The 10,915-nt window shown below is 50.9% G+C and overlaps 2 protein-coding genes across 3 annotated transcripts; both read right to left on the reverse strand.

Moving 5' to 3' along the window:
• Nucleotides 1-444: 444 nt before the first annotated feature.
• Nucleotides 445-2,926, reverse strand: LOC128277969 (glucose-6-phosphate exchanger SLC37A2). 2 transcript variants are annotated; one of them, XM_053016587.1, is made up of 6 exons: nt 2,706-2,926; nt 1,584-2,623; nt 1,421-1,468; nt 1,154-1,340; nt 930-1,078; nt 445-858 (listed from the first exon to the last, which is right to left on the reverse strand). In XM_053016587.1, exons 2-6 carry the CDS (start codon nt 2,538-2,540, stop codon nt 487-489), a joined length of 1,713 nt encoding a protein of 570 aa, XP_052872547.1. In that variant the 5' UTR covers nt 2,541-2,623; nt 2,706-2,926; the 3' UTR covers nt 445-486. The 2 variants fall into 2 exon arrangements, with proteins under 2 accessions (XP_052872547.1, XP_052872548.1); XM_053016588.1 differs by lacking the exon at nt 1,421-1,468.
• Nucleotides 2,927-3,353: 427 nt separating this feature from the next.
• LOC128268836 (acidic mammalian chitinase) lies at nt 3,354-5,021 on the reverse strand. Its single transcript, XM_053006103.1, has 2 exons — nt 3,920-5,021; nt 3,354-3,850 (listed from the first exon to the last, which is right to left on the reverse strand). Exons 1-2 carry the CDS (start codon nt 4,991-4,993, stop codon nt 3,437-3,439), a joined length of 1,488 nt encoding a protein of 495 aa, XP_052862063.1. The 5' UTR covers nt 4,994-5,021; the 3' UTR covers nt 3,354-3,436.
• Nucleotides 5,022-10,915: the final 5,894 nt, after the last annotated feature.

The raw sequence follows: 10,915 nt of genomic DNA on the forward strand, positions 1-10,915 counted from the left end.
TCAATCAATGGTTCGAATGGTGTCGTATTTCCTGTTCAGTAGCTCTTACTTCGACTCCAGAACGGATCGAGTAGCCGATGGCCGTTTGCTATGCCAACACACAGCCGGCTGGCTAGATGCTTGTGTCAGAGAAGAAAAGGAACGGAGCACAACGGACAGAAAAAAACAGTTGCAAACAACACGTTTATCATTACAAGACTGCTGTGATTTTAACATAATTAATAAATGATATGCAAAAGTGAAACAGAACGAGAATTTATGCGGCTGCAGCGGCCGCTGCCGTCCGAGGAAGGCGGTTTTCTTTCCGAAAGATCTGGAGAAAATAAGGAACAAAGGCCAAAACGCCACAAACCCTCCGTTTGAAAACCTTCTATTAGAAGATGATAATCGTGAATTAATTATTAAAACTTAAAAACTATAGAAACAGCCAAACGAATCGGGGCAAGAGAGCTGTTTCTGCGGCGTTTTGCTAACTTGATTTTGGTTTTACTCGATGCGCACGTTAAGGCTGCGGTTGGCAATGTTTCGCCGTGAGCACTCCTTGCTGCTGATGCGCAGCAATAGTACCAGGGCCATCACGTCCGAGATCACGAGCATGTAGAACACGTGGCTCCAGTCGGCCAGCATTCCGGCCAGCAGCGGACCAACGGCGGCCCCGATCGAGCCCGTTCCATCGATGATGGCCGTAACCGTGGCCAGGGCTCGGCTGTTTCCGTTCAGCGAGCTGTGTTGGCCAAGCTCGGCACTGACCGACGTCGTTATGAGAGCGTACGGACCATTAACCATCAGACCGGTCACGAACAGGAGCACCACGTTGAGTACCACCGAAACACTGCCCCAGCTACGGTAAACGACCAGCTAAAAGATAAAGGAAATAACTTTAATCCCGATCCTGTCGAGGCGGAGTTGCAAGCGAAGATGGTGCTTACGAGTGGTGCTGCTAATGCCAACATAATGTGGCACGTGGTGGCCGGCATGCCGCTCGCATCGGAAATCATACCGGCCGCTATCGCACCGACAATACCGCCAATATCGAACGACGCCGACACGCGGGCAGACTTTTCCGGTCCAAGGGATGCTGCAAAAGAGGTGGCGGGTTTCCGTTTCATTAATCGGCTCATCCTAGTAGGCGACTTGCACACGGGTCACTTACTTGAAGATTGAATATAAAACGGCAGCCAGAAAAGGAATGTGTAGTTGACGAGCTTGGCAAAAAACAGGCTGAGCGAAAACTCGACCACGCCCGGGATTTTAAGGGCCCCCATAAACCCGATCACCTTGTCGCGGGCCGGCGGTGCGCGATTGATGCTTCCCATGATGGGTGTGCGTTCGTTGATTTCCTGCAAAAAACCGGAACACAAAAGAACGGGGTTTTTTTTAGCGAAAAGCACGGGTTAATTCCAAACAGATGTTCACTCACGGCATAGGAATGGTGGCTACCGCGCAAGCTTCGCGTCGAAGCATTGTCCTTTAATCGGTTCGACGGAAGGTGTCCGAAAAGCGTTAGTAGCATGGGAAATTATGTGCGAAAAGAACGATGTAAAAATTGAATGTAAGGTGCTTGGCGGTCAAAGAGGTAGTACCTGTTCCACGGTGACGGCGACTTCTTCCTCGTCGTCGCTGTCGACCAGCCCATCCAAGCGTGCCCGCCGCCCCCGGTCACCGGCTCTCTGGCCGGTGGGACACACTTTCTCCTGGCAGTCGACCACTTCGGGCGCGTCGACCAGAAACAGAAACATCACAAACCCGACCAGCCCCATCAGGAACCCGGGCACGATGAACGACAGGGACCAATCCGTCTCGACGTAGTGGGACGCAATCATCAGGCCCGCTATGTTCCCGATCGACGTGTGGCTGTTCCAGACGCCGAAAATGAAGCCCCGCTTCGATCGGTCGAACCACCGGCCCACGATGGTGACGACGCCGGGCCAGCCGGTCGTCTGGAAGATGCCGGCCGCCGCTTGCACGGCCATAAAGTACCAGAACGTGTGAATGTCGTACACCTTGGCCATACCGAACAGGTAGCAAAACAGACCCGACAGCGCCATTCCGAGGGCCAGGAAGTAGCGCAGCGAGACACGCTCTGCCACGAACCCGGCCCCGAACATGGCGATCGCGTAACTGAACAGGAACGCCGAATCGAGCTTTCCGAGCAGCGCGTTAAAATCGGGCGCATCGAACGGCGGATAGTCACACCAGGTGCCATCGGTAGGGTTCGGGCCGGTGGTGAAGTCGTGCGGCACCAGCCGAGTCGACTGACCGACGGTAAACTCGGGCGGTAACGAAACGCCGGTACAGTTTCGATGGAGCACCGATTTGACCACCGAGAGTGGTTTCCGCGTCATGTGGTAGCAGGTGTAGGCCAGGTATGTGAGACCCAGGACGGAACATTTGAACCACAGCACTCGGTTGATCTGCCATCGGGGGCACAGTTTCGCCGACAGGAAGCTGATCAACCGAATTCCGATCGGTGCCTTCGGGTAGGTCGCACTCATCTTGTGTTGTCGGCCGTGGGCACACGCTAAACGGATCTTTTGCATTAACCCCCCCCCCCCCGGGGTCCCGAGAGGACGGCGTTTAGCCGAAGATCCTGCTCCTCACAGCGTTGCAGATTGGGTCAATGCTGAAAAGGTGAACGAATGTGGCAATTAACGATAGATAGTCGCACAGTATAGTGATGATAACACCCAGCAGCGATGACTCACGGTGGTTGGATTCAACGGAAGCACTGCGACGGATTGCCACGGTGCAGAATTTATCACCCGCAGGGTTTTGCTGTGTTTGTTCTTTCTACGCTCCGGCACCCAGTTACGTGGGTACATCGGTGCTGTTTGCTCTTCGCACAAGACCACAAGATTAGTTCCGTCTGCAGCACCACAAAGAGCCCGTATCTTACATTCCGGATGTTTTCCGGATGCCCGCAGCTGATGTGCGATTTCTTTATTCTACGCGTTTGTTTACTTTCTTCTTCTTCCCTGTTTCTACGCCCCGATGAAAATGTCAACCACTATGTTGCGGTTGTCAAACAAGCCAGCGTTTATCGCGTTTCCCTGCAGCTAGCGTGTATTGCGGCGTCGAGCGCACTAGCTTATGGGACACACATTTGAAATGGCCAGTGGCTCCCAAACAGAATAACGTTTGGTGTTAAGCGAAGAGTTGGCCACAGTAACGACACAGGCGAATAAGAACCCGGTTTTGAACAGTTGATAAGAGTTTTGTTTTGAAAACATTTTGAGAACAGTTTAGATGGAAGGACATTGAAAGGTGTAACCATGTGGTGAACGGTCGTTATTTCCTGCAGATTCTGCTCGTCACTGTGGCCACTATAGTCAAGCTCCGGTAAATGTTTGTGGTTGTTGTATTTTCTTTTCTTTTATATTTGTTTTGTACATAAATAAGTTGTAAAATAAGAATCACTTTTCTAAGCCTGTGCCAGTCATTTCACCTTGCAATTAACCTTATCGGCCCAATTGCACACGTTCAGCTTCGGATCGAACAGTGTTCCCGCGGGGCAACTAAACTCGAAAGCCGTTTGTGCGTTCAAACACATGTAGTACTTGCTGCAGTCGGCCGGATGTGGCACGAAGCCCACCTTGCCATCGGCACACGGTCCACTCGCGGAACCACCACCGGCCACGGTGGTTGATGTCGTGCCTGCGGTACCCGTTTCCCCTGTCGGAGGTACTGTTGGCGGCAGAGTCGTCGGTTCGCTCGGTTTGCCACCGTTCAGGAGTGAACGAATCTCATGCATCAACGGATACTGACCGCCACCGCACACACCCCGGAAGTCATCCGTTTCCAGTGACCACACCATTGCACCGCCCAGTCCGAGATCGAGCAAATACTGGACCTACGGATACGGAAGAAAAACGTGGTTAGATCGATGGGCCACCTTAACGGGCGCGACCTTCTTACTGACCTTCAACTGCACCGATCGGAGGTCGTCATAACCGAGCCACTGGTTGTTGCGCACGGCGTAAGGCGCCTGCTGCTGTGCGCTCCAGCGCAAGTCCCATGATTCGGTGCGCAGTCTCTCGCAGAACTCGTTATAACCCATCACTCCGGGTTCGCGCGTGTAAGGACCGGCCGCACCACCTCCGACGACGGCGGCTCCGATCTCCGAGTTGGCCGCATTGGCCAGGGTGAAGCTGCGCCCATACAGCGGAATACCGAGGATCAGCTTCTCCGGTGGTGCACCCTGGTCCAACCAGAACTGGATAGCGGCGTGAACGTTCAGCTGCCGATCGGTTGCCGTCTGGTCAGCGAGACCCGCGTAAAGCGGAGCATTGATCCCGCTGTGATTTTCCCAAGCGCCGTGCATATCGTACACCATCACGTTGAGAAAGTGGAAGCTCCTCGCTATCCGCGGGATGTCGTAGGACAGTCCGGCCGAAAACTCCACCGAAGCGACGGCCGCCGTCAGGAGCAGTCCGTGCCGATCGAAAGCTTCTCGCATCTCCTCCACCAGCTGGGCGTGGTTGGCGCGATCGATCAGCGGGTTGCCGTCACGCTGCGCCGGGTATTCCCAATCCAGGTCGATCCCATCAAAGCCGTGTCGCTGGCAGAACGCAATGGAATCGTCGGTGAACCGCTTCCGCAGCTCCGGACTGGCGGCCATCTTCGAGAACTTGCGCGATCCCTCGTTCCAACCACCGATGGCGGCGAGCGTCTTCAGCCCCGGCACCACATTCTTGAGCCCCACGAACCGCTTGATGTGCCCACGGCCCCAGTTATCCTCCAGGTCCAGATACGGATCGATCAGGCGTACCGTTGCGTCTTCGTTGATGCCAAAAAATCCGTACATCAGATGCGTGCACAGGCTGGGATCGATGTGCTCGATATCGAAACGACCGTTCCCTGGCCGATAAACGGCCCACGTTCCGACATAGCACACCACTTTCTTGCCCGTCTCGAGCTGGCGTTCCGATTCAGCTTGTGCCACGGCGAACAGCACCACTAGCGCACTGGTAAGCCTTGCGAGCCATCTAACCATGATGACCAAGTCGAAGTCGGTCGTTGTCTTAGAGTTATCACTAAAATATTGCCACAAGGTTTCGTGGCCCCGCTCTTTTATAGATGTCACCGAGCACGCTGGCCGGCCTGAACAGCTCTTAGTAGAGCTTAGGGGTTGTTGAAGATATCGACTGAAGTGTCCAATTGGTGTCCGTCGTACGTCCGTTTGGATCTACGAACCAGACCAGATCTCAAGTGCCTTCGTGAGGCATTAGGGAGGCATCAGGCCCATGCGTGCGCAATTGATGTCGTCGTGTGTGGTGAATAAAAGCGCCACTCGCTGACCGTGGTAACCCGTAAACATGTTGTTTTCAATGTGACTCAATGTGAACTTATTTCAGTTTACCGACTAAAAGGTGTTCAAGTGAGCTAACTTAAACTGGTCAATGGTCTATGGGCTAAACGGATTCCTAAATATTTCACTGATTTTCTCTGGGATATTTTAATGTTATTTGTTACTGCGTGAGTGTTAAGAATCTTTCGAAGGATCCTGAACCGGGTACAACGAATAGCTTCTGTTTCAATTTTCCCTTTCGTTAAGGCATTCGTTTCAATTTTCTATTTTTTACGGTTTTTTTTTTTATATATTTTCGCTGTTTTCTTTGTTATAAGATCAGGTTTAATTACCAAGGAGCTGATTGTTACAATTTTTTACCTTGGAGAGGTCGGATAGAAGGATATTGGACAGAGTTGGGAACACGTCTCACAAGGTATAAATACGATCGAGCTGGACGTTTCTATGTGTACCAAATATTCTCGATTTTTTAGAAATGGTTCTAGGACGGAGATGAGATCGTCGTAGTTGAAATATTATGATATTGTGTTGAATAAACCCTCGTGAAGTAATACGTAAAATACTTATCTGATGAAAGGTTTAGAAATACAGAATAAATAACCATGTTAAGTTCCGAATGTGTCGCTTCTAACGGTTCTTGAGGCAGGGGGACCACCGAAATCGCGAAACCGGAAATCAAAGAGCGCCTCCTCTTAGGGCGAGTAATCCTTTTCCTGGGCCAACCTACGCTTCTAAAACTCGATCCCCTCGCTGTGTCTGGTGCAGTGATAACGCATTTATTGCATTTTACTAACTCATCCGTACTGCGATAAGAAGACCCATTTTGAAGTGGCCGTGCCAATAGTGCCGCCAGTAAAAGTAATTACAAAATATGTGACTAGGCGAAAGCAATTTAATGTACGCGGCTTGCGATTGCATCGGATTGTTGTGTTTGGATGCCGTTTGATCTGCGAGACTTTCACGTGGCTTCGTGAGCTCAGTTTTTTTCCATCCGTCCAGAACAGGATTGCTGGCAGTGGCGGCTTCTATGATCAAAGTTTCGTTTCTGGTAGAATGGTGTTAGACTAACGCACGTGTCTGATTACCGCATAGTTTACGGCCGTAAACTGTGGTCAATGGCCATTAGACCAGGCTTTTGTATTGCGCTTCTGCGAGTGAGATTGGTTTTCGTTTGATGTGCGAAATGCGGCCTTATCTTTTATTTTCTTAAACACAATCGATACGTAATGGCTTAATTCGGATTCTAAGGAAAGTTTAAAAGGTAATATAACTCCAAAGGTGTCCAATTCGTACGAGTCATTGCCATGAGTACGATGTAACTTCCTTGTGTAATGCGTGATACTTGTTTGATTTACTTGCGCCAGCGCGAAAACTCCAAGATCATTGCCAAACCACGTAATGCTCTACTTTTTCCAATGTCCGCTTGCTGAGAGCCACCACTTCATCGGCACGGAACACTCACAGCTGACCGTAGTGCAGCGTGATCACTCATAAAGATAGGTTACACTGTGTTACGCCTTATCACTGCATCATTCGGAAAATTTTACAACTCGAGCCGAATGTCGACCTCGATGCCGATCGGGGTTCAGTTCTAACTCTCAGATCGTGCAAAGTGGTTCAGTTTCTTCGAGCAAGCCCTCGTAGTGCTAATTTTATTTGTATCTTTCAGTTCCCTTCGGAGACGAACAGCTTCATCCTTTAACCCAGCCCTCCCAAAGAAGTGGAGTCCCGGATCAAACGATATCGATATGGAGATCGCGCCACGAAGCTGACGAAAACCAGCTGTTCGGTGTGTTGAAGATGTTCAGGTTCAACCGGAAGCTGGGCTTCCTGCGGATCCGCAGCTTCATCCGAACGCCCTCGATACTCGTCGTTCGGAAAGGTGTCCGGGCCCGCGCTGCTCAGTGTACGTAGAACAAAACTTGCCTGCAATCTTGTGTGCAACATTGCACGCAAGTCACTGGTGCTACCTACCACTGCTACTCGCTCCAGCTCCGCTAGTCAAATTTTGGATTTTTCGGGTTTAGGATTTTTTTCGGATATTTTAAAAAATTGCTGCCTTTTTGTCGGATTTTTGATTTGCCGATTGCTCCAAAACTACTGAACCAATCCGCGTGAAATTTTGCACAGTGTAGTGTTGTGACACCGGACAGAGCAACTTCTTCATACTCCCTGTGAGGGGCCTTTTTGTTTTAGGTAATCTAGTTTCATTAGAGGACCTTGCTTTATATGGGAACGGAATGTAGCAGTGGAATGTTTCTCAGGGAAGTTGAATTCAAATACCGCAAAGCACTGTCTTTGACGTCTACAACGAGTACGATTCTTTATTTTCGTTTGATTAAATTGGAAGCACGATTGACAAATGGTGTGAAATGAATTTACATCAAAGTGGGTCCTCCAGACCTGCAAGAGACGGTTGATATGTTGGGGCAATGATAATTCTAGACCGGCTTGGCTTCGTTGATCTGAGACAGTGCCCTTAGCACTGGCGCTTAAATCAATGAACCAGAAACGTTAAACTGACCTCGAACTGTCATTTCGAAACTGTCTTTATTGGAATCGGAATCGAGCAAGTTACAAACTTTAGGGTGAATTCACTAAAATTTAATTCTCATTCCAGACGCGACACCCAGGAGCGCGTGTTGTTTCTCAGCGAACCGAACCTAACGAGACCTTCCATTCTAGTTTGATGCCGCGCCAACAGACATTGGCTTCAATTTACACGAGCTGATGGGGCCGCAGATGACCAGAGCGAGGAACAGTCGCTTCAGGAAGGCTTTCGGCGGATGCTCATTTCCAGCTTTAAACACAAAATGCCTGCATCTTGTGGTGCCACCATCGGCCCGGTTTTTGGTGGATGTTGTCAGATTCCGTTACGCTCCCTGCCCAGCTAGCGCCTCCCGTTTCATCCAACGGAACGGTTCCGGAACGCAAAAGAAGAAAACCGGACCGGAACCGGCGCGTGATGATGGGCCCATGCGTTCGTTCGTTAAAAAATATTGCGCACCGGAAAGATGGTGTTTAGCTCGGCAGAGGGCTGCTCGTCGAGAAGAACCGTGCGTCTCCATCATTACCAGCGCCACCACCACGTGGGGCGAGCGTCGTCTAATGGCGTCGTTCGGATCGTGCGTTGATGAGGGACAGCGAAAGGACGGACGGACGGACAGGGACAGTCGGAAGCACGGTAAAACAGCTGAACTGTGTAGGTGTGTGTGTGTGGTGGAAGATTTTTATTATCTTCTCTCCACTCCTTCGGTCGGTGGGTTACCTTCCGGAACCCCAAAACCGGCGGAACCGGGATGTGTGGCGTGTGGAACGATGTGATTTTGTGTTGATAACGTCACAGTAATGGGCCCATGATCCGTGGTCGAGTGAATAGGGGGGCCACAAGAAAGGTGACGTTGGGCTCCTGAATGGGGAAAGATTTGAAAAGGAACCGCCGCCGCCGTCGCTGAAGGTGGTTGAGATTTATCTTTTTACATGATTTGTGCAAATCGCGGCCGGGAAAGAATGGCTTTTGTGATGAATGGTCGCAAAATGATATGTATTAATTTATCCTTTTTCTGTCGGGTCGGGGATCGGGTCCTTTTCCCAAGCACCTTTCTATAGATCCCCAGCCCCGGCCAGATCGGGCTATCTTCGGTTGCGTGTAAAGCGTCGCTCCGGCAGTGGCATTTAATCGAATCAGCAATCAAGAAATCTTTTTGAATCCAAACAAATACTTACCGACAACGACGGTGGGACTTCCGTTTGGACGAAATCGCACAAAGCCAGCAAGAATGAAACCCAAAACATCGCGCACACACACACACACGCTCTCTCAGTGCTTCGAGGGTGCAGAGGGTACAAATATATTTCTGTCGCTCGCTCTTTCGCTCGTTCCAACGGCAAACCTTATTTTGTAAATACTCTTAAATATCACACACAGCACCGTCGCTCCGTGGCAGCGCGTCATCCCTAAAAAACCTTTCGTCTTCGCCGGTCATAACCGATACTTTCCGCAAGCACCACGGTGTCCGTCAGCCGTTCACTTTTCCTCGCGATCCTAATTGCTAGTTTTCAGTTCCTAACGTCCTGTTTCCTGTTTCTACCGCTCGAAATACCAACTGGTCCATGTTTGAGGGTAGCCGTCTTCGGGTTCTACCACGAAACCCCCGCTTAAGAATGGGATCATAGTTCCATCGAACCGCTATCGACCACCGCTGTCGCTTATCCTTTTTCTGTTCCGACGAGGATTCGTACCGCGCGTCGGACCCATTTCAATTGCAACCACCAACCAACCCTAACCAACCGGTGCACTCGCTGGGACAAAGTAATTGAGTTACTAGTTGATTGCGTGGCACAGCAATTAACCTCAATCGGGCGATCAGGCGAAGCAATTGGGGCCATTGGGATGCATCGAACCCGCGAAAACCTACCGTTTCGCGGCACTACAAACCCGCCATTTTTATCGACTGCTCTCGCGTCGTCCTTGTCGAGGTCGACCGCATCGGCATCGGTACAGAAAGTATCCACAAGTATCGGATGCCACCCGGATGGCATGAAACGAAAAAACAAACGAGGAAAACCCAAGGATAAACTCACCGTAACTCAGCTGGTTGCGATGTAAAAAGCCGGACGAACTTAAAGGAAAACAAAGGAAGGATCCTCAGACCGATGGTCGGCGATGAAGGAACTTTTCGCTCACTAATTAATTGCTTCCTTCTCCGATCTTTGGCCACGGCCATAGACGGCACGGAAAGGATCTGCTGACACACGCGGGGCACGGTTCGGTTCTGTTCGCCCTATCAGACCATCATCAAACCACAGTGTCACGCAGGGCACGCGATGGTGTGGCGTTTTTCGGGCGTTCAGCCCTAACCACACGGTTCACCTTCCACGGTGACACTTGTGGAAATAATTTGCGCTTTTCTTTTATGTCCCACGTCTTCGGGCGCGTCCTGATGTTTGTTGTGTGACGGAAAGGGGCCGCTTTAAAGGGCCGAGGCAAAGTTCAGGCAACAGCAGCAGCAACGTGAGCAACGCGGACGCGCGGACTAATGAAGAGACTGCGGTTTTGAAGGACCCTCTTATCGTGCGGTCACGGATTTTTGCGGAGTCCAGTCCTTGGGAGGGCACATCACCGGTGACTCCGAAGGCAAAGATTGAGAAGCCGGTCGGGGCGCCCGGCTTTTTTCCGCTTGGAAACGCTTCCTCTAAAGCGCGCTCATCGAGAAAGTGTGCGGCTTTCATTAATTTGCAACATTTTCTGAAGATTTATCTGATTCGTCCTCCAGCGGGAAAACACTCTCGGTGTGGGGGGACTGCAAAGTGGTGTTGCCACTCGGGGTGGACCCATAAATTTGCCCGCTTTCATGCGTCACGGTCACCGGAAAGGGTCACCGGGAAAGATATCTGCTCTGTTGTTGTTGGTTTTTTTTTTCGAGGTGCCTCCGATTGCCTCCAATTGAACACGGGCCACGGCCTGGCCCTTAATGGACGTGGAAGGTTCTGGGCGGCGTTCGCGAGAATCTGCGAGATCGGTTGTCCTTTTTGTGCGGTTCCACTTTTATTGATCCTGAACGCTAATGACATGCTGGCGCCATCAAATTACGCCGTCCGATGAAA

The sequence above is a fragment of the Anopheles cruzii genome, chromosome 2 (genome assembly GCF_943734635.1).
Source record: "Anopheles cruzii chromosome 2, idAnoCruzAS_RS32_06, whole genome shotgun sequence".
In the NCBI taxonomy this organism is placed as follows: Eukaryota; Metazoa; Arthropoda; class Insecta; order Diptera; family Culicidae; genus Anopheles; species Anopheles cruzii.

Bases quoted from the DNA above. Each gene is read 5' to 3' on its own strand.
- LOC128268836 (XM_053006103.1), bottom strand. From the start codon at position 4,993: ATGGTTAGATGGCTCGCAAGGCTTACCAGTGCGCTAGTGGTGCTGTTC. The intron at 3,851-3,919 runs GTCAGTAAGAAG...CCGTATCCGTAG, and splicing joins TCCGATCGGTGCAGTTGAAG to GTCCAGTATTTGCTCGATCT.
- LOC128277969 (XM_053016587.1), bottom strand. From the start codon at position 2,540: ATGCAAAAGATCCGTTTAGCGTGTGCCCACGGCCGACAACACAAGATG. The intron at 1,079-1,153 runs GTAAGTGACCCG...CCTCTTTTGCAG, and splicing joins GTTTTATATTCAATCTTCAA to CATCCCTTGGACCGGAAAAG. The intron at 859-929 runs GTAAGCACCATC...TTTATCTTTTAG, and splicing joins TGGCATTAGCAGCACCACTC to CTGGTCGTTTACCGTAGCTG.